Genomic DNA, 25,711 nt, shown 5'->3' with positions numbered 1-25,711 from the left:
GGAGCAGGGGCAGAATGAGGTGGCATTGCAGAGAGGGACAGAGCAGAGGGTTTTTCCTGATCTTGCAACAGCAGCTGCACTTACTGCTGCACCCTGGTGACCCCACGATCACCGGAACAGTGCCTGGGCTGCCCATGGCTTGGCACCACCCTCTCCCTGCATCCCTGCAAGGGGATATGGGGCATCAGGAGCTAAAACAGTCTGGGGGAGGCAAAGACAATGGAGCTGGTGCTGTATGGGAAAAGGGAAGGGATGGGCCACCTGCCCAAAGAGCTGGCCTGGACTGGGGAAACTGGGGCCCCTTCTGTGTGGAGACTCCAGTGTGGTCCCCATGTTGTGGACTGGCTCCTCCACATGTATCCTCCTCCCTCACCAGGCTTCACCTGCCTTTGTCATCCCATTTTGTCATTGCCACATGGGGACAGGCCAGTGTGATCCTGCCCTGGCAGAGGATGGGGTGGTGGCAGCCCAGCCCTGGGCATCACCATCACGTGCAAGGGGGAAGCTTGAAGGGAAAGAGAGTCCTTGGGGGGGATGAAATGTTCATCTCCCAAATTCACCCGCTGCACTGGGGCACCTGTGGGTGGGTGAGGGGCCGGGCCAGAGGGAAGATGCTCCACCGCCCGCCCAGAGAGGCTGCGGGTGCCGTTGACAGGATGAAATTCCAACTGATACCCTAATCTGGCGCCTGCCTGTTTGCACAGCAGGGTAAAAGTCCAGCGAGCTGTGGGCTGTGCCCTTGGGTCCCTGCCGCCCGTGTGTGCACAGGGAGCCAGCGCTGGCGGGAAGAGGCAATAAATGCGCCCACACGCCCAGCCACCCCTTCCCCCAACACATACACATGCCCCTTGGCCGGGTGACGAAATGCATCTGATGCGTCCCCGCTCCTGTGTCCTCCCCTGCCTCCCTCCAGCCGTCATTTGGGCGAGCCCTGTGGGGTCCCTCCCATGCCAGGAAAGGGGCTGGTGGACCCCATGTCCCCACCAGCTTTGGGAACTTTGGTCCAAAACTCCTGGACACATGTCACCTTGACGGTTGCACCCCCAGCAGGTGACAGGCACCCGGTTTTAACACCTGCAGCACCTGCCTCCTGAGTCACACAGCCCCACGTGGACCCTGGTCCTTATGGGGACAACCTGGCCCCATGGACAGGGACCCTGGGTACTGTCCCCGACAAGCCCCCACAGTTTCTTCCTGTTCCTTCCTCTGCACTTCCCACCAGCTCCCGCTGCCCAGCTGCACCCCTCCTTGGAGAAATCTTGAAATCATCATCAAAATAAGGCCACACACACCAGGTGGCCAAAACCACCGCCGGCCTGCCAGCAGCCTCCGGCATGGCACACTTCCCGGTGGTGACTAACCGGAGCGCCGCTGCCGTTGTCACCTTCCTCGTGTCTCGCGGAGCGGATCTGGGCACGGTCCCATCTTGCTGTCAGCCACCTTCTCATCTCTTCCCGGGCGGCTGCCATCAGGATGCAGGTGGGCTGCCCAAGCAGTGTGGACAAGGGTCGTTCCCCAGCCTGTGTGTTGCCTTCCCTTTTCCCACCAATTGCAGGCAGCGTGGGCAGTGCTGGTGCCTGTCGGACACTACATTGGCATGGAGAGACGCGTGTTTCCTTTCCTTCAGCCCAAGCACTCTGCTGCACCCGTGCTTCGGCCTACGGGGAGGGAAAAGTTTACTTGATGTCCCAGGGGTGGCTCAGGGGTGGGGTGGGAGAAAACAAAGCTTGCTAGAAAATGCTTGCAAGCCCTATGTGTGCTCCCTAGTGCCAAGCCCTTTGGGATTAGGGCATGGGGACAGCTGTGCAACGCTGCTGTCATCCACCTGAGCTGTCCTGGGGTTTTTGTGGTCCCTGGATGGCAGTGCTCCTCATGGGAACACCTTTCTGGCTCCTACTGCTTCTGGTGGGTGGTGTTCCATGAAATGGGTCTCTTGCTGGCTCCAGGGTGATGCAAGACTCAAGTGAGTTCTGCAATGAGATACTGGAGCACCCCAGATGCCAAGGATGGGATGTCTACTCCCTGGTGGTCCCAGGTGATGGACAGCTGATGGTGCTACCAGAGCAGTGCCAGACAAACTAGAAAAAGGAGCTCCAGACACAGTGTCCCACCGGCAGAGATATCAACATGGACATTTCAGGGTAGTGTCAGCCCTGGATGTCTGCTGGTAAATATTACTCTGGAGACAAGAAGACAGAGGCTTGAAGTCCACCCAGGGAAGGTGGATGGAGGCTCAGTCCATGCTTCTGACACTGGGCTGGGGCAGCTGTAACAAGGTGGCACCAGCCTCTCCCCTCCTGTGCCACGGCAGTGGCCGTGGGACACTGCTCTCTAGGTGGATCCCGAGGGAAAGAGCCAAAGGGTGATTCAGATCACACAGGCACAAAAGGCAAACAAAGCATCCCTGCCCGGAGCAGGAAGGGTGAGACTGGCACAGTGCCCGACACAGCCCCCAGCCACCAGCCTGGTCAGCTCTGGGCTCAGCGTTCCCCACCAGCATCCTGGGAAAGGGAGAAGTGATGGGTAAGTCTAAGACAGGTAAAACCTGGATGGGTGAACTCCCAGACATTTTTTTTTTGAGGAAGCTGTGAGTGTGTGAAAAAGATGTTTGTTGGATTATATAGTTTGCTCCTTCCTCCTTTCCCGCTGGGAAATCTGGGTAAATGTTAGCTCTGAAAGACCCACTGTGCAAATGCTGAGCCACTTCATTGTGTTGGATTCTGCAGAAATGTGTCTTTATGTTCAGGATTGTTTCCTTTCGGGGAAAATTTTCAGAAGTGCTTGGAGATCTGTAGGAGCATGACTGCCATTAGATGTCAGGGAGATTTGTTTTTACATCAGGCAGGCTGGGTCCTCTCAGCCCCAGCCCTGTCATTGTCCTCCACATCCCCAGCCTTAAACCTGAGCAAAGCAGCTGGGGACAGCTCTGGGACAGGTTGGAGCAGTGTGTCCAAGGAAAAGGGACATACACACACCAATAGACTGGGCACAGTCCAGGGAAAAAGTGAAGGACAAGAGGATATTACCAAGGGAAAGAGGCATTACTGTGGGTCCTGAGGCAGACAGCAGCTCTCCTGGTACCACACTGACCCTGGGGCATCTGGGGTTGTCCCCTCTTGCAGCCCCACAGCAGACATTTCCCACCATGAAAGTGGGAAAAGGAGCCACATATCAGCTCTCTGCCACCTCACTGGGGGTTTGACTGAGTGTGATGGGGAAAAGCGTCCATCTCCCTGGGCTTTGGAGCTGTAGGATCCCACTGCTGCTTCAACAGGAATGTCTGAACCCTGGAGATGTGACCTGTGCTCCAGCATCGGGCCCACGATTTACGGGGCTCGGCTGCTCACCCTGGGGCCTGCCCGAGGATTGCTCTTGCCCCCAGAATGGTGGGGTCCTACCCAAAGGGACCGATGGCTAGTGAGCATCCCCCTCCCCTGGGCTGAGGACTGGGCTTGGGCAGCATGAGGAGCAGCCACTCCTGACCTGCTCAGGCACCAGCCCTGTTCTGCCATAGGAAAATCAGCTCAGAGTCAGACAGAAAGATGCTGGCAGCTTCTTGCCTGTGCACTTGCAGTGCTGCCACCACTGTCCAGGGCACGTGGGACCCCCAGGGTGCCCAGTGGCAGGGTGCCTGCAAAGTCAGGTCCATCCCTAGGGAGACCTGACGCATTCGTGGCATGAGTAAGGCAGCAGCCGTTCCTCCTTGCTGCCCTGGCGGGGGGCTGAGGTCCCGGACACCCCCGGGAGAGGTGCGTTTGACAGACAGCCCTTCTCCAGCCTGCTGAGAGCCATTCCCTCCTCCCTCCCTGCTCAGCACGCAGCCATCCTCAACTCCAGCCCTGCTCCCCCCCGTCCCCCCTGCCTCCCTCCACCCCGCCAGCCCAGCCGGCAGGAAAGTGGCACCCCTCCTTCCCTGTTATCGCTTCGCCCGCTTCCCCCTTCTCCCTCCCTGTCGCCAGAGAAAACGAGAGGAAAAAGTGTCAGAGCGGAGAGCGCATAGCAACAGGATTCTGGGATGAAGAAGACTCGGCAGCAGCATCTCCGGGAGGTGAGAGCCGGGAAGCGGGGACCTGGGGAGCGGGGGGCAAGGCATGTCCATCGCCCCACTATTCCCTGCCCGGGGAGCCTCTGTGTGCAGCTGGCAGACTCTCCCCTGGCAGGGATTGCAAACGGGGATAGTGTGCGTGTGTGGGGCCAAAGCACGATCGTGGGGAGAGGGATGGGGGGCATTTTGTAACCACCACTTCTGCCTCACTGCAATTAGCCCCAGAGGCCCTGAGCTGTGGGCAGAGCTGCCTGCTGCCTGCTCCGGCTGGATGGATGCTCTCTCTCATCCCTCCCCTGCGAGCAGGTGCTGCCGGCGATGATTCATGTTGTGTCTGGCCAGGCGGCTGTGGGTGGGCACCTGGGGGCAGAGCTGGCTCCCTGCAGCGTGTCACCCCAGGGACACTGCTCCTGCCAGCCCCGGGGACTGCCTGGTCTCGGGGTGGGGGTGGTGAGGGGTTCCCCCCCGCCGGGATGAGCACAGGGAGCTGGGCAGTGCCTTTCCCACTGCAGCTTGGAGTGCCGCCTCCTCCTCCTCTGTAGGGTTTAAAGGGGTCTGTGTGGTGCTGGACCCTGAACTCTGGGTTCAGGGCGGAGCAGGCAGAGCTAGAAACCCTTTTTATATCCAGCTGGAAACCCTTTTCAAAACCAGCCTTCAGGCTTTCCTATCCCAAGCTCCCCTCCACTGTTGCTTTGCTCTTACCAGGCTCTCTGAGACCCCCTCTTCCCCCACGTCAGGGACCAAGCCCCTTCTCATGCCCATCCCACATGGGGACACGGTGGAGTGGGGTGGCAGAGGCTGGCAGCCACAGCTCCCTCGTGGGGACACGCTGCCGCTGGGTCAGCCCTTTCCAGAGCATCCAGGGCAGTGACCCAGGGCTGTGAGCCCCTTTGGCTCTGCCCTCTGCCAAACTATGGCCACTAACTCTGGGGCAGGGCAACACCAACCTGTACCAGCCTTTGGATGAATGAAAACCCAGGAGAGTTTCATCCCTGCCAGGAAATTCCTAGGATATTGGGACAGGACATAAAAAAGCCAGCAGTGGCCTGGTGAAAGCCAGCAGCTATCTGATGGCCCTGGCAGCCTCAGGGCTGCCTACCTTTCTTCACTGTTGTTTGGAGGCATCATCTGGCTCTTCCTTCTCCTCCTCTTTCCTACAAATTGCTTTTTCAGATGACTTTGTGACTGCAAGATCCATTAAAAGTTGTCTTTGTCCCTTTCAAAGGCTTTTTGAGATACTTGAATTTCTCTGCTGCTGGTGATCCTGTTTAACATTTATTCAGGAATTCATTTAGTCCCACAGTGATCAACCAGAATGGAAAGCAGATGTCTCCGGAGTTATTTTCCCTATTCCCAGCACTGCTTAGGGCCCTGCTGTCCTTCATTACCCAAAAATACTCTTGCTGATCTCCAGATGGAAAACCTGGTGCTTGCAGCCACCCAGCACCTTGGGACCACCATGTCTGACACCAGCATCAGGCTTGTCCCATGGAGGAGTTTGCACAGCCCCGGCTGCAGTGCCCGCCCGGGACCCTGACAGCCTCCTCTCCCTCTCATTGTGATCTGCTTCCCATCGGTGAGCCGGGATTTTTAAGCCTTCTCACCAGACATGTTTTAGACATATGGAAATTCCTCTTTAATAGAGAAGATCTTTCTCAGGCTCTAAGGATTTCAGGTTGGCTTTTGCATAAAAGTATTTCCAGAAGAGCTGAGTGGATGGTTTTTATTTGTTTGCTTATTTGCTTTGGGGGATTATTTGCTAGAAATGGGCTAAAGCCCATGGAGGACAGTGGTGGGAGCCAGGATTTGGGCTGCCCCTCCCCATGCCCAGCCAGGCTGCCGAGCAGCATCCTCCTGCCTGAGCCGCTGCCCTCCTCTTCCTGCCACAAACTGCCTTAAACCTTCCCCGCTCCTTCCCCAGGGTTTTCAGATGAAAGAGCACAAGAATTCACAGCTGTGCATGCTCCCTGCGCTCTGGACATCACTGTAATGAGTTTGCTTCAGCCTCAGCAGTCTCCGGCCCCCAAAACCCCTGTGCTGGCTCCAGCGTCGCTTGCTCCCTCTCCTGGCACGTGCTGTGATCCCAGGCTGGGGGAAACCGGGTTAGCTCAGCCCTTCAAGGGCTCTTTCACACCATAGAGATGCTTTATTTACTTCACTTCCTAAGCAATATTACATTTGAATTAATTTTTATGCTGTGGTGTTTTTTTTCCTCTGAGAGATTAACAAGCAATTCAAACTAATCTGAAGTGACTCACACTTTACAGACGCACTGTGCTCGCACATGGCTCAGATCCGCAGGGGAGAAATCTGGCGTTGGGTGGCATTTCCCCCTATCAAAGGCTGTGGTCCACACATAAAACACTGACAAAATAACCCCACAATGCCAGTTTGGATGGAGATAAAATATGATGAAAAAGTAACTTTAATCTGGCTGGCTTTTCACGGATACAGCTGAGTCTTGCACTGGTTTAAGTAAATTGATTTACAGAAAATAATTAGCATAGGGCAATTCCCATATGGAAGCCAGCTCTTATCTTGGCAGACACTAAAGTGCTTTTTCTTCTCAGTGACCTTTGCTTTGCTGACTTCTTTGGGAGCATCTTCTGGTGAATAATGGAAAGCGATGCCATGTTCAAAGAGGACGTGGTTGCCAAGGGAGCTGTTAGTCCCCGTCTGTTTATAACCGCGAGATGGGAGCCCAGTTTGAACGATGGCAGTTGACAGTGGAAAGCACTAGAGCAATATTGTAGCACTAGAGCACTTCAGCTGCTGCTGAAAAAGAAAATTCCTGTTATGACAAAGGCTGAAAGGGAGCATTAATCCTAAAAAAAGGGCTGGAACTGAGCCGCTGTGTGAAATTTCTAGCAGCCTGAAGCAGAGAGGTGTGCATCTCTCCGCTATCTGGGACAAAGATGGGCTGGAATCCTTAAATACGGCATTTTGCATTTTTGCAAGTCAGGCAAATAGGCAAGTTTTTCTGTGATTTCTGTGGAAAGGCTGTGATTTGAGGCATTTTTGGGCATCGTAGCCATGGAGCAGCCTCCGTGTGCATTTTCCATCAGCATCCCTGGCCCGTGCCTCCCCATCCTGCCTGGTGGGGACCACAATGTCACAGTCCTTGGGGTCTATCTGACTCCTGAGCAATCTCTGCTTTCTGCCCTGGGGTCTCAAATTTAAACTGCAAAGCTCCAGCTAAAGATATTAATAAGGGGAGCAGTCATCACCGAGACACAGGTGACAAACTACATCCCATGACCTCCAAAACGGGTGACTGAGAGGGGGACCAGGCTGTGTGCAGTTTGGAAAAGGTCCTGCCAGTTCCTTCCTTTTGTTGCCTCTGTGTTGATTTCCATGCTACATCTGATGGATGGCCACCTGCATTTAATCAGGTCACGCAGCTCCACCAGTGCCCTCCTGCAGCTGTTTAGGATTCAGGCAGAGGTGCAGGAATTAGGTGAGAGGATTTAATGATCTCCCAGCATCCCTGCTTGCTATTTTTCTGTGATGTAAACCTGGAAAGTGAGAGTCTTCCAGGCAGTGTGAGGGACTGGGAAGTCATTTTTTTGGAGAAGACCAAATTGTGATGGTCCCATAGCTTCTGTCCCCACCTGGCAGGGACCTTTGTGAATACAGGTTTTAGTCGCTGAAACTTTCGGGAGGGATGTTGCAGAGCAGTCTGTCCATCACCTGCAAATGCCTAGGTGATGCCTCTGTGCACGCTGGCTTAATCAACAGGTATGGCCACGGTCTGGAGAAATTGCTAAGCTGGAGAGTCGTGTTTAACAGCCTCAGGAGGACTGCCAGGTAGCAATAGTTTTATAGCAACAGTATTATGTTTGGGTCATATTTTGACTTTTCAGCCTGTGTTTCTTAAGCTTTTCCTTCTGGCCTTTGCCTTGTGATGGTGGCATCCAGTGGGGATAGGCGTTCAGTGGGGGGTTATGGTGTAACGCCTTTGCTCGGGCTGTGCATTTCAGGTTGGCTTTGGGAAGAGTTTGTGCTGTCTTGTCCTGTCCCTTGAGGGATTTTCATGCCGGGTGGGGACAGGTTCACCTCTGTGTTTGGTGCCTTTGGGCTGCGAGCAGCACATGTGCAGTGCTGGGTGGCTGGAGGAGTGGGGTGCACCCTGTGAAGGGTGGGAGCCTGCAGCCATCGTCATCATCGGCAACACGGCTCCTTGTCTCCATGGGAACCAGCAGCAAGAGCATCCTGTGGTCCAGCAGGAGAGGAAGAGGAGAAGGATGAAGAGAGGCTGTCACCTTCCCTGGGGGCTGTGGCAAGGCAGTGCTGGGCTCTGTTTGCCAGTCAGCTCTGATGTCCCAGGGGATAGAGGCCTGCTGCAGGCTCTGAGCGTGTGTGCACACTGGTGTAGGGGTCCCACAACTCCTTCTGGCTGATCCTTCCAAATCCAGCATCCTCTCCCTCAACCCCATGGGCTTGCTCCCTATAATCTGTGAACTCAGGGACATGGAGATGGCTTCTTTTTTCTTTCGAGAGCCCAAGAAGAAGGGAAGGTTCCCAAATGGATTCCTCCTGCCCTGGTCCTGGTGCCTTGTTAGCAGGGATCCCAGCATTCTTCTGCCTCTGTGCCTCATACCGGCTGAACTCAGCATACTCCCAGGCAGGGGCACAGCAACACGCAGTGGCACAGGGACAGGATGCTCATTCCACCTGTTTTGCTGCCTGGTCTTGCCAAGGGAATATCTATGATGGGATCTTACCCAGCAGCTGCTGGCTGAGGCTTTCAGCTTTGGTGACTGCTGGTGGGATGGGAGCCAGTGGGGATGCTTTCCCCACTCCCCCAGGTCAGGATTCTGGGGGAGTTCAGATAAACCAAACATCTCACTGTAGACCTGATGTAAACACACAAACACCAAGGAGCCCTGCCAGTGTATCACACCAACCTAAATGTCTTTTGCAGGGCTCACACCTCCCTCTTGCAGAGCTGAGGCAGCCGGGGAGGATGGGAATGGGTCAATCCCCTGCCTGCTGAAGAGCTGCCTGTGCCTCACTGATCCAGGGCAGATTAGGAAAGCTGGAAGGAGCTCTCTCAGCAGGGACAACTGGGACCACATCACAAAATCCCCATGGTTTTTGGCAGTTGGAAAAGCATGAAAAACACACAGAACATTTAACAACAGCCGAGTGCCCAGTGTGGCAGGGGCACATGGGGCTGGGGTGTCACACTCCCTGACACACTGGCAGTGGTTCTTCCCCTGCTGTCCTCACACCCCTGTACTGTAGGCGATCAGGAAAGTTTATTGTGACCCCTTGAAAGGATTTCTTGGGAAACTGGGGGTCACAAGATGGGTCCTGGCCTCCCAGGGTGAAGCGGGGTCATCCTGCCTTTCCCAGGGGAGCTCTGGCCATGTGAGATCACATTTATCCCTTTTCCTTGCTCAGCAGCAGAGCAGGACATCGCTGGAGTGATGCACAGAGAGCTGCTGAGATGGGGTGTCCCCAAAGGACAAGTGTCAAAGCTGTGACGGGGTCACAAATTCACACCTGACCTCTCAGCACTCCTTCCCTCTCTCCCACTTTTCATCCCCTGTTTTTATTCCTTCCTCGACCCCCGGCTGCCCTCTCCCATCCCCTGCTCTCTCACTCAGCCAGTGACACCAGAGCTCCTGGTGAGCCCCAGCAGCCAGGACGGGGAACTGGGCTCCGAGTGCCCGGAAGACAGAGGGAACTGGACAGGGCGTCTGGATTTCCTCCTCTCCTGCATCGGATACTGCGTGGGCCTCGGAAACGTCTGGAGGTTCCCCTACAGGGCTTACACCAATGGAGGAGGTATTTGAGCATCCTTTGGAATGGCCACGTCTCCCCCTCACTGAGCTGGGCTGGTGGGACCTGCCTCTGAAGAGATGCCCCTTCCCCTTCTCAGGGCTGGGAAGTAGTGTTCGTTGTTGTGGGGTGAAGCCTCCTGCTGCCCCCCATGCTTGCTGTAGGGCATTAACCATGTGTACCCATATGTGGGAGGGACTCACCAGCCCACCTCTGCCTCATGGCCTTGGAGACATCCCCAGCTCCATGCTGGACTGAATACCACCTCAGCATCCCTCTTGGTTTCAAATTGCATCTTGGCCTGGTGTCCTCCAGGACTCTGCAGGGTCATCAAATGGTATCGAAGGAGGGGAGCAAGCCTTTTGCAACGCAAGAGCCCAGTGTGGTAGTGCAAAGTGCCCAGATTGTTCAACTGTCCCAGAGCAATTGCTTGTCACATGCAGTAATAACTGGAGAATTTCACAGTGTTTGTGAAAGATTCAAGGAGAAAAGAGTGTTGGGAGTGGGGTGGAAGCACGGAACTGGGTGAATCACAGCCCCTTCCTCCTGCACTAATGGTGAGCTGCTGCCCCTTGATGTCTTCCAGATTTTGGTGTAGATCCTTCAGGGCCATAGATGTTGAATGAACTTTATTCCCTGTCATACATGGGCTTTAGGTGTTTGTTCTGTGCTATTTTTAAGGGATTTTTCTTGCTTTTTGCAGGAGCTTTCCTGGTTCCTTACTTCATCATGCTGGCCATCTGTGGGATCCCCATCTTCTTCATGGAGCTGTCACTTGGCCAGTTCTCCAGCCTGGGGCCGCTTGCTGTCTGGAAGATAAGCCCTCTCTTTAAAGGTGCGTGAGCAAAGTCCAGAGCTTCTGCCGGGCCTCTGGAAGAGCTGCTTGATGAGGACATGGACCAGCAGCTGCATCCCATGATCCTCAAAGCTCTTGTTAGAATCAAAGGTTAAATTCTGGGGGAAGGTGGATCAGGCTTGACTTCTGGGTTAGCTGTTTTAGTAGCTGCAAGATATGTATGAGATCTATCAGTCTTTGGAGGCTCTGGATGTCATGACCAGCTCTAGAGATTGTATGAAAATTATTAAGCCAGCTGGTGTACAATATACAGCATCAAATCTAAACAATGACTGTTAAAGACAAAGGTAAGAGTAAAATGTTCAGAAAAAGGTCATATCAAATACTTTTATTGTCAACATTAAGTTGGAGTAAAATCATTTGTATGATGCAATAGATCAATTCAGAGAAGGCATGTCTGGGAGGTGTAAGAGGCTCTCCCACCACCACCAGGTGAACCTCTGACTGGTTAAACATTTGGCTGCTGAGATCCAGTGTCTGAGCCTGGTTTTGGATGTGCTCTGCTCTGCAGAGATGGCTCACTCCTTCTTTACCCTCTCCTTCCTCCAGGCGTTGGCATGGGCACGATCCTCATCGTCTCCCTGGTGGCCATTTACTACAATATGATCATTGCTTACGTTCTCTTCTACCTCTTTGCATCCCTCACAAGCGACTTGCCCTGGCAGCACTGCGGCAACTGGTGGAACACCGACCTGTGCCTGGACCACCACGTCATCAAGGCGGGGAACACCACCTTCCCCGTCAACATCACCAACACCGTCAGCCCCAGCGAGGAGTACTGGAGGTAAAGAGGTCAGCCTGACCCAGCCGTGGGGACACAGTTGGCATCCAGCCAGGGAGAGCGTGGGGATGGGACGAGGGGTGAAGGGTCTGTGCCGCACATCTCATGGCATGGTGGGCATTCATGGTTGGTGTTGTGGGTACAGAGATAGGCTCTCGTGGTCAGCTGTGGGTGATACCTCAGTTTAGTTGTTGGGATCATGTCCCTGGGATGTGGGAGGTGTCCATGATCTAGCGCTGCTTTGCTGGCCTGGACTTATGTCACACTGAAATACATTCCATGCCTGGACTGGCTGGGAATTTGCTCTCAAGCTGCCAGGCATCCCTTCTGGGCTCTTTAATGCATGGTGGAGAAATCACACCCACTGCTCCTCTTTCCCCAGCAAATAGCTGACAGTGCCTTGTTGCCCTCTCATTGCTGGGATTTTTGACCAAGTTATTTTTGCAGCAGAGGCATTGCTAGGTTCAGAGAGGGCCTCTGGAAGAAAGTGGGGGGTGCCCGTGGCCGCTCGCCAGCAGTTCTCCTTTCTCCCTAGCCGGTACGTCCTGCACATCCAAGGGAGCTCTGGGATCGGGGATCCCGGGAGGATCCGCTGGAACTTGTGCCTGTGCCTGCTCCTTTCTTGGACTATCGTCTATCTGTGCATCCTAAAGGGAGTCAAATCCTCTGGCAAGGTAAGGGCCGGACAGTCTCTTTTGGGGGGATCTACAGCAATGCTCACCAGTGCCTGTGATTCTCTGCACGTCTGGGAAACTGAGACCCATAAACAGCATCAGCTGGATGCAGGTCACTTTGGGGACAGCTTGCACACCCAGACCCTGGCAGGACTGACACCACCGGCCCTGCCACATCCCGAGGACCCCAGCACTGCAGGGTGATGCCAGGCGATGTGGTCTCCCACACTAGGGACAGGGCTATGGGGGACTGCTGTGCTCTTGCTCCCGGCTCTCCCAGCTGGCTCTGCTCTCCTGCAGGTCGTGTACTTCACCGCCACCTTCCCGTACCTCATCCTGGTGATGCTGCTCATTCGTGGCGTGACCCTGGAGGGGGCCTGGAAGGGGATCCGGTTTTACCTCACACCCCAGTTTGATCACTTGCTGTCTTCCAAGGTGAGCAGGTTCTTGTGCAATTTGTTCAAGACACAAAAATGAACCTTCTCCTGCCACCTCCAGCATGTAACAGAGGTGGTTCCCTTACTCAGGTGCCTTTTCTGACCACCCCCCAACCCAAAGTCCTCTCTCTTGGTTGCTTCCAGCCCAACAGTATTTGCCTTTCAGCAGTCTGTCTTTGCTCCACACCTTGTCTATACCTCTCTTCCCACCTGGTCCAGCCCTGTGCCTGCATTTCTGGCTGTCCATGCAGGAGATGGTGTTTTCACCACCTCCCCTGGGTACCAGGGCCATGGGCAGGATTAGACCAGCCCCTGTGACAGGCTTTGGGGTGGCGATGGGTGCCTGTGGTGGATTTCGCTGCTGTGGTTTTTTTGGTGTGTGGAGGTGGGACTTTCCTTGGGTCAGCAGTGTTGGTAGCAGAGACCACCAGTTTTACAAGGGTGTTTAAGGCCATGCTGGGCTGGCTCTAAATGCTCTTATCAACCCTCCCACTACCCAGCGGACCCACAAGTGGTGAGCGTGTTAGCAAGGAAAGGCAAAGACCTTGTGGGCTTTGCATGCCTGGAGGGCTGGGGAAGATGTGCAGGGAGCTCTGGGGAAATGTATTTCCAACTCCCTCTTCCTCAGGGAAAGGTTTCCAAACCCCTGCTCTCCTCAAGCCTGTTTCCTTCCCCCAGGTGTGGATCGAGGCAGCCCTGCAGATTTTCTACTCTCTTGGGGTAGGCTTTGGGGGCCTCCTCACCTTCGCCTCATACAACACCTTCCATCAGAATATATACAGGTGGGAGCCAGCTGCTGTCTTGTAAAAATTGTGGGTTGAGGGGAGCCATGAAAACCTCAGCTGGTGGGTTCAAAGTCAGCAAAAGCACGCAGTGCTACACACGGTCACCCAGCTTGCACAGGCTCAAGAGGGACAGAGGGATCTGTGAAAGAAAATTCTCCTAAGCATCAAGGCACAGCACCTGGCTCAGGAGATTTGGGCTGTAGGCGCTCAAGGCTGAGGATATTTGAGGTTAGAGTTATGCACGTTTGTCCTGTCCCCAGCATCTGTTGCAGGTCACCAGCAGAGAGGGGAGTTTGGGTGTTGGACATTGGGGCTGATCCCCTCCACAGGGGAAAGCAAGTTTGGGAGAAACCTCACAAAAGGACCCGTGTCATTAGATATATCTGCTCCTTTTGACCCTGGAAAGCACATGCCAAGAGAGGTCCTGGAGGAGAATCACACTGGGTCACTTCATTGTGGCACCTGGGGCTGGTAATGTCACTGTGCACTGGTGTGGGGTGGGTAGGAGTGGGCATGTTCAGAGCATCTTCTTTCTCCTCTGTAGGGACACCTTCATAGTGACCCTGGGCAATGCCATCACCAGCATCCTTGCAGGGTTTGCCATCTTCTCCGTTTTGGGATACATGTCCCAGGAGCTTGGGGTCCCTGTTAACCAGGTGGCAAAAGCAGGTGAGGCCAAATGAAGACCCTTTCTCCTTCACCGCCTGCCTGGGTGCACTGAGGAACATCCCTTCCAGGATGGAACACATCCGAGGATGTCGGCGTGAGGGCTGGAGCTGTATGGTCAGCTGGCTGGCGGAGGGAGGGGAAGGGAGAGACCACTTCCTGCTGTGCAAATCCTGAACAGCACCAAGTGATGTCTAATAAAGGCCTGAGCAAGGACCAGGCTGGTTCTGCTGCACCTCTCCACCCTCTGGTGCAGGTCTCCTCCTGCCCATCCTGCCAGCGCCCTGGCAGGTCCCTGCCGCAGTGCCAGTCTGCTGGGCTCTCCTCTCCTCCATCCCCCTGTGACCAGAGCTGTCACCCCCTTTTCACCCTGCTGTCCTTTGCCTCCCCTAGGTCCTGGCCTAGCTTTTGTGGTGTACCCGCAGGCCATGACAATGCTCCCCCTTTCTCCATTCTGGTCTTTCCTGTTCTTCTTCATGCTGTTAACCTTAGGCCTGGACAGCCAGGTAAGGACAGAGCCCACCAAGCCAGCCATGGTGCCCAGGAAGCCTGGGGGGCTCAGGGGACCCTCTTCTCCTTTGTGTGCAGTTTGCCTTTATGGAGACCATTGTTACAGCAGTGACAGATGAATTTCCCTACTACCTGCGGCCAAAGAAAGCTTCTTTCTCAGCTGTCATCTGCATTGCTCTCTTCTTGATGGGGCTCATCCTCACAACAGAGGTAAGGGTGTGGGGCCGGATGCATTGTGGGGACCGACTAGGGCCTCATTTTGAGTAGAGCTTAGGGCCAGGGACCAATTTGCAGAGACAAGTGTATTCACATCAGCAAACAAGATGGAAGAGAGACAATCGATGATCCTGGGCTTCCTGGGAATGTGAGGTCCAAGGGAAGCGACACAGAGTTATTCCTGTCCCTGTACCAACCCCAGAAGAAGAGTGATGTCCCCTGAGAGTGTCTGACTGCTGTCTTCCCTGGTGCCCACAAAGGGGCTAAGGGGACATGTCCCCAAAGGCAGGAGGACATGGGTGGGGGTTTGTTGGGATGCTGGTCCCGGGGATGTTGGCCACTGTGTTGTCTCCACAGGGTGGGATGTACTGGCTGGTCCTACTGGATGACTACAGTGCTGGCTTTGGTCTCATGGTGGTGGTGATCACCACCTGCCTCGTGGTGACACGTGTCTATGGTAAGGGGGCCCATTCCCACAGGGGCATGGGGAAGGGTGGGCTGTCTGTATGAGGAAAGGGATTTAGAGGGAGCAGTAGGGGAGCCAGCAGCCTCACAATGGAGCATGGAACACCTCTGCTCCAACCTCTCCAACCTCTTGTTTCTTCTTGGCCATCACCGGATTCATCTCACCAGAGATACATGGGGTGCTGAGCCTGGTCTCTCAGACAGCACCAGCTAGGCTGCATCTCCCAGCTGGGAGGGAAGACATTTCTTTGCTGTAGAGAATGCAAACCACTGCTTTTGGTTGGTGCAGGGCAACCTGGTACAGGCACCTGGCGCTGGGGGAGGGATCACGGCTTCTGAGTCCCTCTCCCTCCTCCAGGGATGAAGAGGTTCTGCCGAGATATCCACATGATGCTGGGCTTCAAACCAGGGCCCTACTTCAGAGCCTGCTGGATGATCCTGTCACCGGCAACGATGATGGTAACTGCTCAGCTTGAGGCGCAGGATGATGCTGGAGAGCCACAGTGGTGCCAGCATCCCTGGATAACCTCCCCTTGCAAGAAGTCAATCTGCTGGTGTCTCGTGCCCTAGGGACCATTCTGGTTCTGCTGGGAGGTCTCCAGGGCTTTTTTGAGTGTGAGACCTTCAGAGGGCTCTGGGCTCTCCTCACTTTCTTCCCACCCCACAGGCTCTGCTGGTGTACAACATCATCAAGTACCAGCCCTCTGAGTACGGCAGCTACCGCTTCCCCACCTGGGCCGAGGTCTTGGGCATCCTCATGGGAGTTCTCTCCTTCCTGATGATTCCCTTGGGCATGGTGGTGGCTGTGCTCCGAGAAGAAGGAACACTGTGGGAGGTAGGAGGTGTTGGGGCCCAGCATTGCTGGGGAGTACCCCAGAAATGTGTGGGGTGACCATGAGCCCCTGCTGAGCCTGTGTCCTCCCACAATTTCTGCATCCTCTCTCCTGGAGGTGTGTGTCCCTGTCCCTCCTTGATGCCCATGGGGTGTAAGAGGCGGCACGTCCCAGGGCATTTCCATCCAGGCAGCCACTGCATCACGCTGCTTCCCAAGGGACAGCCCTGTGGGCATCCCCCCTCCAAAACAAGCCTGCTACACCCTGCCCTGGGGGGAAGTACATTGTCCCGAGTGTGGGGTGGGCATGGGCGCATGGGACTTTGCACCCATTTTGCAGGAGCAACGACAGAGCAAGGAAGGCAGCTGCCGGACCGTACAGGCAGCCCCAGGCAGCACAGGTGGGATCTCTCTGCTGAAAGGTTTCACCAAGGAGCAGGTTATGGAGCTGCTGGCTGCTCATAGCCTTCCCAGCCCTGGCTGGGCTTTGCTGCTCTCCCCAGGCTGTTAAAAGCAGAGGCAGCAGAGCTTGCCGCCCTCCCCAGGCAGCAACTTGCCAGCTGAAGTACTTACTGGCCACAACCTAGCTTGGCACAGCCATGGGCATGGTGGCACGGCCAGGAATCACCTACAACAGCCCCTAGCTCCTGCAAGCCCACCCCACCAGCACCTGCAGAGCATAACACCTCCCCAGACCACAGCAGGGTACTTCTACAGAGCTGCCTTCCCAAAAAGTTTCAGGACAGGCTTTTGGCCCCATCCCATCTTCTCTGGGGGCTCCTTCAGTCCCTCGGGGCTGGCAGGCCACACTGACCCCCATGGGCAGGGGGGTGAGCTGCTGGGTGGGGAGCAGAGGGGGTGCTGGTGCAGGGTGCCCGTGCTGCCTCCTCCTGTCTCCCGGCAGCGAGTCCAGCAAGCCAGCCGGCCCGCCATGGACTGGGGCCCATCGCTGGAGGAGAACCGGACCGGCATGTACGTGGCGAGCCTGGCTGGCAGCCAGTCCCCCAAGCCACTGATGGTCCACATGCGGAAATACGGGGGCATCACCAGCTACGAGAACACGGCTATTGAGGTGGACCGGGAGATGGAGGAGGAGGAGGAAGAGGAGTCCATGATGTGAGAGGACCCAGCACCCCACGAGCTGGGGGTGGGGGTTCACCGCCCTCCAATTTGCACAGGTTGCACTGCAGCACTTCAGGATGGCTCGGGGATGGGTTTAGGGGAGCAGTTGGGGGCTGCTGACCCTGCCGTCCTCCTCACCACTGCCCTGGACCCACCAGGGTGGAGCTACTGCCTGTCCCAGTTCCCCCGAGGTGTTTCTGTTCAGTGTGGCAAGCTGTGTGATGAGTCCGTGCGTTCTTGTGACAGTGTCTGGTGCGTGTCCGGGCTGCCCCGCTCCCACCCTCATCCGTAGCCCTGCCCTCCCCACGCAGGGATGCTCGGGCTGCAGGGATGGTCGGGCTGCAGGGATGCTCAGGCTGCAGGAGGCGGGGAGGAGGAGGAGATCCTCTGTGTTGGGTGTTGGTATGTTCTCTGCTCATGTGTATTTAACTCCAATAACCCACAAATACGTGTGAGAAAGGACCATAATAATCCACAAATACGTGTAAGAAAGGACTGCAATATCCTCCATGCCCTGAGGACAGTGTGTATCAGTGTGCTCTGCGCACACGAGGTATTCCAGCAAAACCAGCACACATCAGTGTCCTGCTGAAGAAATCTGACCTCAGAAATGAGCAGTTAAAAACAATTAGAAGGGGGAAAAAAACGCTTTAGAAACAAACAAACTTGGGCCTTTCCAGGCTTGTAAGTCCCCCAGGGACCTCAGTGGGTCCGGGCAGCTCTTCCTCGTGGTGTCTGACAGGGCTGGGATGAGCTGAGGGAAGGGAAGAGACTGGATGGCCCATTCTCTATGTGTGCAGGAGGTCAGGGACAGGTCTCAGCTGGACCCAGTGCCAAAGGAGGACCCATGTCCATCCCCAAGGGGGATCCGAGGGCTGTCCCTAGCCCTGGGTGCTGCTTTTCCCAGAGAAAGGCGAAGGGTTGGGTTTCAGTGCCTGCGTGTGATTTTGGGGTAGCTCAGCCTGGGGCCCATGTCCCAGAGGCCCCATCTCCTGCCAATGCTGCTGGTCTGGGGGGTGCTGGTGAGCTCCTGGGTGGGGCTGTTTGGACCTGATGCTGCCAGTCCCCATCACCCTGGTGTCGTGTGCGCTTTCTCCCGTGTACCGTCAGCTCGCCATTAAAAAGTGGTGTGTGACACAGCCTCTACTGGGTTATTTGGGGGTTCCTCAGCATGCGAGAAGGGCACATCTAGGGGGGCTTCCAGGGATGGGAGGCACAGCCCCCCTGGGCTTTGTCCTGCATATCTCTGTCCTGGTCAGGTAAAAGCCAAAAACGCAGGATAAACAGAAAAATTAGGGTTTATGTCTGGATTATGCACGTAGCCCTGGTGCACTGGGCTATTTTAACCCGATGGGCCACGCAGACCTGGGTCCAGCCCTGTGGGCTGAGCCTCCAGGGTGAATCTTGGCACGAGGCTGTGGTTTTCCTTAACGACCCTTTCCTATGGTGGAGGACATTTAATTATTGCCTTTGCCCCTCCATGAGCATAGGCCCAGCTCCAACACCCTCTCCTTCTGCCCACCCGCCTCCCCGTGTCCAGGAATGCTGATCTCCCTCCCCGTCTGGCTCTGCCCTTTCTTCTCCCTGCAGGACCACCAATGGCTTTCCACGTCCCCCTTGCTATACTCCACCACGGCTGCAGCCTGTGGGGATGACGGGGTGTCCCCCAGTCCCAGTTTCTTGGGGCGAATGAGGCTCCGGCAGCACGACCGCTCTGCAAAGCACCTTCGGCCGCTAGACCCCGGGTTAATCATTAGAGGCCAACCATAAAAGTGTCGCTGATGGAAAGTTCAGGCTGTGGCGGCTGGGGAGCGGGGAGGGCCTGCCATAAACATTTATGGCCCCAATGAATCCCTCGCTCTAACCTTGACACTATTTACCGAGCAGGAGGCCTCAGGAGGTCACGGTGTTGCCCAGCCATCGCTGTGGGTGCTGGACGGGGAGCCCGGGCTGGGCTGGCCCCAGGAGGGGCACACGTGGGGGTTCTTCACAGTGTGATGGAGCGGATGACAGACTCGGGAGATTCGTGATGTCACTGCCAGCCACAGTGTGCCAGAGCAACCAGGAGAGCCTGACGCCTTCCTGCGGCATGGAGGTGGAGGTGCCTTGGGCTGACCAAGCTGGTCTGGTCTCTGCATGTCTCTGACCTTTTCCTACCTGCATGGGGTCCTGCCCTGTTCCCCAAATTCCCCCTATAATCCTGGGATCCTCTGGGCACTCCCTTGGCAGCTGCCATCAATCTTGCATTCCAGAGGAAGGGGAAGGATGGAGCGGAGACTATGCTGGGGATGTGGTGGGGAGCAAAGCTGACAGCGGTGAGGGGAAACCAAGGGCAAAAGTTTTTCGGGTGCCGGGGCAGGGGCACAGCCGGAGGACACGTCCCTTGTGTCATGTGTGGCTGTGTGCGGCGAGGCGTGGGACTCGCTCGTGGCATCACACCCTGCTCCTGGGACTGGTGGTGCACCTGTACCCCGCAACGTGGCCTGGGGTCCAATGCCATCCACCCCACACCCCCGGGCACCAGCTCCACTCCTGATGCTTTGACCTCCCCCTGTGTCCCGCACCTCTCCTGGCGAGCCCAGGGCTTTCTCCCAGGCTTTTCTCAAGACCCTTCGGCCCGGCCGGGTGGTGGTGGGCAGGGGGGCAGTCCTGGGGGTGCCTGGGTCTCTGCCCCTCGTCCTGTCCGTCCCGGGCTGGGGAAGGGGGTGACAGCGGTGACCGAAGCGGTGCGGTGCTGACACCTGCTGGGGCCGCGGCACATGGCGGGGTGTGTGTGGGGACGACACCCGCTCCCATGCCCCGACGGGGTCACCCCGGCGAGCAGTTGGGCCTGGGGTGTGCGGGGCAGGGACAGGGCCTGTCGCAGCCCGTCCCCAACCCCCCCCCAGGGTACCAGCCTGCCTGCATGGGCAAAGCGTGGCAGCTGCCCCTGGGAGCCCCCCAAAACCATCCTGGGCTCGGCTGGGGGTTTCTGTGCCCCACACTCTGCAGCATCAGCTCCCCCAAAACTGTTCTTGCTGGCCAGTGGGCAAGGGCGACAGCTCAGCCCCCACCTCCCAGCCAGCCCCGGGCAGCTCCTGGGGTGTCCCACATACCTGCATCCCCTGGAGCCCTCTCCCTGAGAAAAAGGGCTGGGTTGGGAGCAGCCAGGTCTGGGGGCGACATCAAGCTCTCCTGAAGCCCCAGGGATGCTGGTGGCCAGGGGCAGGCAGCACCCAGGGTAGCAGCATCCCACGGGCAGGAGGAAAGCGCCTGCTGCCACTGCCCAAGGCTTGATCCCAGCATTGATGCTTTCGAGGACAAGAGCGCGGTGACGGAGGGACAAGGGGGTGGCAGACGGTCTGAGTCACTGCAGTGACGGAGAATCATCCGTTTCCATGCTCAGAAGTTGGTAGCTATTTATTGCACTTGAACACCAAGAATAAAACTGACACTCGCCCTCCCTCCCACACCCACCCCGCTCCCAGTCCCCCCGCCGCCCTCCCCAAATAGAGCATCCGATTTGAGCAGTGATCATTCTGTTCACAGCCACAGGTTCCAAAAAAACAAAGGAAAAGGAAACAAAATCAATCCCTCCCCCCCCATCAAGCTCCCACTGAATCCAACACGGTCACACTGCTCGACAGTTCGAGTGCACTTACAAAAAGATAAGAGAAAGGCTTCAGCTGCAACTGTACGGACTGACAGACACGAGGGGACAGGCAGCTACCCCTCCCTGGGGCCTGATTTTTTGTTATGTGACAAAGCTCGGTATACTCTTGATTATAATATATTTTTTGCAATCATCTTAAATAAATATTTCCATAGAGATTTCCTGTGAGTATATATATATTTTTATATATATAATATATAAGAGAGAGAGAGATATCTCATTTTTTTCTTAAACCACTGTTAACATATTTTCCCTGCTTGTCAAAAAAATGTTACAAAAGCCCTAAAATTGTGCAACAGTTAGAAAAAAGGGACAACAACCCAAAGAAGGAAGGAGCCGCTCGACACAGCCCCCTCCACCGCCCCCTCTCCCACTCCCTGTTGACCTGCAGGTGGGAAGGACATTCAGCCAAGGGGCAGGGAGCTGGTGGGTGGCCTTTGGGAGATGGATGGCAGAGGGGCCACCAGCCCCTTCTCCGATGTTCTCACAGTCTGTTCATGTCTGGGTTTCCCTGTCTGGTACAGATGGGCTGGGACCTGCACCTCTGGAAATGGGTGATGGCAAGGTCTCTACCCTGCTAGCAGGAGGATGATTGTTGCATCAAGAGAGTGGTGTACACCATGAGATGTGTCCTGCAGTGGGGAAGAAGGGTTAGCTCAGCTCCTGGGATGATCAGAGGAGATGATTATGGGATCTTTTGCTGACAGACATCTCTTGGTCCATGGGGCTATGTGGCTGCCCTCTTAAACACGGTACTGCTGTTTGCTAGTCCCCTGGTCATGGGCTGCAGAGCAGACTGTGAACTCAGAGCGGGAGCAGATGGCTGCTGCTGCCTGCTCCAGCCTCTGGGGCTCCATGGGGGCATCAACTCATGGAGGACAAAGGGAGAGGAGACAGGTTTAGGGTCAGACAGGGGTTTGGTGCCTGGCAGAGGGGGCATTTACTCGGAATTGAGGGGAATGACAGCTCTCCTGGCTGTGCCTGGCCAGGGCAAGGAGCAGAGCACCCGCTCCTCCAGAAAGAGCAGAGGCCCAGGAGCAGCCTCTTCCTCTTCCAGAGTGGATGCACCAGCAAGACCTGAGAAATGATGATGTTGCAGCTGAATCCTGGCAGCCAGACAGGGAAAACAGGCGACTCCCAAGGCCACCTGTGAAGCTGCAAGCCTGAGACCACCACAGCAAGTTCTTCCACTCAGATATTCCCTGTGGTCTGTGGGAGGTGGAAGAGATGATCAGTTTGGAGGACTTCTGAGTTCAGTTTGACCCAGACGGCCAGGCAACCAGGTGAGTCGGGCTCTGTCTGTACTAGGAAATGAAATGTGCCACAGCCTGTTCTCCAGCCTTGAGGCTGATGGGGACAGGAGGTCCGTGGCGGTAAACTCCATACCAACAAGGTGGTCTTGTCCATATTGCCTATTGGGAATGTGCCCTGAACCTTGTCATCCCCAGAACCATGATGGGATTGTTGGGGTGATGCCAATTAGCACGTGCCAGGGACAGTGCCAACAGCTTCAAAGTACAGATGTAACAGCAGCATCCCTGGCTCTGTGAACCAAAGGAGGACGGTGGCTGTTGATTATTATTCTTTTCATTTTCTTGCAAGTTTAGGAGAAATCAGGAAATGTGAAGGAAGACAGACACAGAAGCTGTTCACCATGGCTACTGAAAGAAAGGGTGGTGGTATATCAGTGCTTGCTCAGAGATGCTCTGGGAATACTGGAACCTGCTCTGGAGAAGCAGGGCGAGGTGGGGGAAGAGAAATCAGGCAGAACAGACCCCTAAAGTGCAGGTGCTTAACACTGCCAGCATGGGCAGGTTGGGAAGTTGGGTCTTCCTTGGTCAGGCTTCAGCTTGACTGGAAGACTAGAAGGAGTTGAAACCCCAGACTCTGCTTTCCTTGGAAAGGATCGGGAGCATTTTAGGTGTTGCAAAGACATCCAGTTGCCTCCAGAGGAATCTGTCCCTGGAGAGGTAACCATAGGGAAACCTCAAAGAGGAGAAACCACCTCCAAGAAGACACCTCAAAGCCTTCCTGGAAACCAAGATGTTCCTCCCTAGCAGTGAGTGTCCAAAGTGGGCTCTCAATGAAAGGAGATTGTATCTACCCCAGCATCTCATTCGTCATCCCTGGCAAACCCCACTGCACTCTCTGTCCCAGTCTCTTCTCCAGTAACGCTGCTGGAGCAGCTTCACCCTCACAGCCCACCTGAGGTCCACAGTTAGCAGCAGCTCCAAAACCAGACTGAAATAGCGTCTGCACTACAGCTCCCATGCAAAGCCCTGCCATGACCTCCTCCTTCCTCACCCATCTCATACCAATCCCAAAAAATACTCCTGGCACCCGGAGAGCCTGAGCATCAGGAGGTGGATGAGACACTCACCGTGGCTGGCTTCAGAGCCAGCTCTGGAGAGGGAGAGAGAGAACTGTGAAAGAGCTGAGTCCTTCCTTTAAAAATTAAAAAAACTTCAGCACTACATGACTACAGGAAGAAAAACAGATCTGTAAAAACACCCAAACTCTACCTTAAAAGCTAATCCTCTCCCTGCATGGATTTCCCTGCTTTGGGGCCAACTCTTGCAAGCCAACACAGCTCCACGGTCAAACAGCACAGGTTCACCAAGGGCATGGCGACACACATTTGCACCCATGGAGCACCTGTGTGATTTGCCCCCAAAAAGGCATCTCCTACACACATTGCCAGCAACCATCACACCGCTGGCACACTTCTCAGGGCCTGTTCATGCCCCAGCAGTTTGGATTTCTTCCCCTCCATCCAGTGGGAAAATATTTTTGCAGTCTGCAAGGACGTGGCTGCATTTCACGCGGCAGCCGTCCCTGCCTCGACAGAGAGCAAAGCGTTCAAAACCACAGAAAAGGCAAAATACACGCTCAGAATTTACATGGAGAAAACATTTCCTTTTTTTTTTTCATTTTTTTCCTTTTTTTTTACGTCCAAAACAAGCGTTTTTTTGTTCATTTCTTTGTTTTTCAACACACGCACCGTCTAGAAAGTTAAACGCCATGCAGATGAAGAGAGTGCAGCTAGAAAGTCCCCCGGGGCAGCAGCGCTGCAGGAGTCTCATGTCAACAAGCAAAGAGGTTCCAGTCGGAAAAAAGAGAACAAGAAACGGAAGAATTGCCGGAAAAATACCCACTCTCAGACCTCTACCTGACAGAAAAGAGGTGAGACCAAAATTCCCCTTCCCGGCCATGTCTTCTTGTCCTGAAAGCCACGTCCCAGTGGCTCCCCAAGAGCCACCACCTGGGTTTGCCCTGCAGGAAGACCCGTGGGGTGCGGGAAGGCGCCCCAGGGAGGGGGGATGCCCCTGGAGGTGGGTGCCTTTGCCCGCCCGGTGCTGTGGGATGGGATGGGATGAGCAGCCGCGGTGCGGGGTGGGGGCTGGCAGCCGCGGGACCCCTGGTAGGAGCATCATGGCGGCGTACCCCCTCTCCAAATGTAAACGCAACAAAAAACAGCAATCCCGAAAATCCCCCCCGCCCTCCCTGCCCTAAACAGTTGAATGTTTCTAGTTATTACATAAAGATCCATTTCAGCAAATACTCAAAATCAAGTTACGAAATACACAGTAGGTTGTTTTCTTTTCCCTATAAAAAGGCATGCGCTCAAAGTAGAAGACAGCTAAAGGCTTGTTTGTTTTCTTCAAAGCACAATCAGATTCTGCAGAGTTTTGTTACTTTATAAAGCTTGCATTCCTTGTCGTCGCTGGAAGGAGTTGTGTGGGCAATGGATGGAGTTTTGCACCCCGAATCGGTGGCCAACTCAGCTGCCCGCGTCCCAGCCTGGGAGTTGGGCGCGGGGGAGCGCTGGGTGCTGCATGCGAGGGCAGGGGTGGGTGCTCGGCGGGGCTAGGTGCTGGGACAAAGGCTCCAGGCTGGGTGGTGGGTGAGGAGGAGGGCAAGGGAGTGATGCTACTGCCATGACATGGCTGGGAGATCCCCGGCTCCTGGCTGTGCCGATGCGGGGCTAGGAAGCAGTTGTCTTTCTCCTCCTCTCTTCTCCCAGCTTCACCAGTCCCTGCTCCGAAGGGAGAAGGGAGGAAGGAGGGAGAGCATCCCTCTCGGCGTGGCAGCCGCCCGGAGCCAGGGTGCAAACCTACTCACTCCCTGGGAAGGAGCCAGCCTACACTCCTGGGAAGGGAAAATAAACAGATAGCCTTTACTCACCCATCCGAACACTGCCCTCCTCACAAAAATGGACTTTGCAAATGGTTTAAATTGCGGTTCCCTGGCCGAGGCTGCTGGGAAGCGGGAGCTTGGGTTGGCAGCAGGTGGGAGCCACGGCAGCAGATGGGGACCTTGATAGCAGCAGAGCAAAATCCACCAGCGCACAGAGAGGGTGCGGCACAGAGCGGCTCAAAACAGCCCCCCTGCCCTCCTCTTCCTCAGGGGGCTCCCAGCAGAGATGGGGATGGAGGCAGATGACGAGTCTGAGCCCAATTCAGGAGACGTGCCGGGTAGTGGGGAGTCCCACCAACGCCATGCAGCCGAGGAGGGAGGCCTTTACCCCGGCACGTGTCATCTCACCGGCCAGATGCTCGGGTTTAGGTTCATGGTTTCTCTTTTCTTGGTTCATGCAGAGGAAGGGGGCCCAGTGCCACGGCCCCAGCGGGGTGGGGAGGTTTGATGGGATGCTTGCGTGGCGCTGGCGGGGCTGTTGCGTGTGTGCGGTGAGAAGCGAGGGGTTATTCCAGCAGGAACCAAGCAGCAGAGCCAACAGCCAAAGTCCCGTAGGTGAAGATGTCAGAGGAGGTCTCCCCTTGGTAGTCAGTCAGTGACAAACCCAACACGGGCAGGACCGCGCTTCAGCTGCAAAACACAAACCGGGAAAAGGAGGAGTTTGCTTCAACCATCCCTTTGGCAGA

The 25,711-nt window shown here is 55.6% G+C and overlaps 2 protein-coding genes across 4 annotated transcripts in view; one reads left to right on the top strand and one right to left on the bottom strand.

The window, feature by feature from the left end:
• The first annotated feature begins 3,912 nt into the window (after nucleotides 1-3,912).
• Nucleotides 3,913-18,254, top strand: SLC6A7 (solute carrier family 6 member 7). Its single transcript, XM_074883371.1, has 14 exons — nucleotides 3,913-4,048; nucleotides 9,658-9,838; nucleotides 10,536-10,667; nucleotides 11,238-11,472; nucleotides 12,005-12,143; nucleotides 12,444-12,578; nucleotides 13,259-13,362; nucleotides 13,910-14,034; nucleotides 14,425-14,537; nucleotides 14,620-14,751; nucleotides 15,115-15,214; nucleotides 15,581-15,681; nucleotides 15,890-16,057; nucleotides 16,959-18,254. Exons 1-14 carry the CDS (start codon nucleotides 4,016-4,018, stop codon nucleotides 17,172-17,174), a joined length of 1,914 nt encoding a protein of 637 aa, XP_074739472.1. The 5' UTR covers nucleotides 3,913-4,015; the 3' UTR covers nucleotides 17,175-18,254.
• Nucleotides 18,255-20,557: 2,303 nt separating this feature from the next.
• The window catches only part of CAMK2A (calcium/calmodulin dependent protein kinase II alpha), a 36,568-nt gene continuing 31,414 nt past the window's right edge, over nucleotides 20,558-25,711 (bottom strand). For all 3 annotated transcript variants that reach the window (XM_074883391.1, XM_074883392.1, XM_074883393.1), the window contains one exon: nucleotides 20,558-25,655. Coding sequence is in view for 1 of the 3 variants with exons in the window: in XM_074883392.1 (XP_074739493.1) it covers nucleotides 25,652-25,655 (4 nt within the window). In the remaining 2 variants the exon portion in view is untranslated. The remainder of the gene's footprint in view (nucleotides 25,656-25,711) is intronic.

This window comes from Strix uralensis, chromosome 14 (assembly GCF_047716275.1).
Source record: "Strix uralensis isolate ZFMK-TIS-50842 chromosome 14, bStrUra1, whole genome shotgun sequence".
NCBI lineage: Eukaryota > Metazoa > Chordata > Aves > Strigiformes > Strigidae > Strix > Strix uralensis.
Note: the sequence above shows the minus strand (reverse complement) of the source record. Positions and strands in the feature narration are given on the sequence as shown.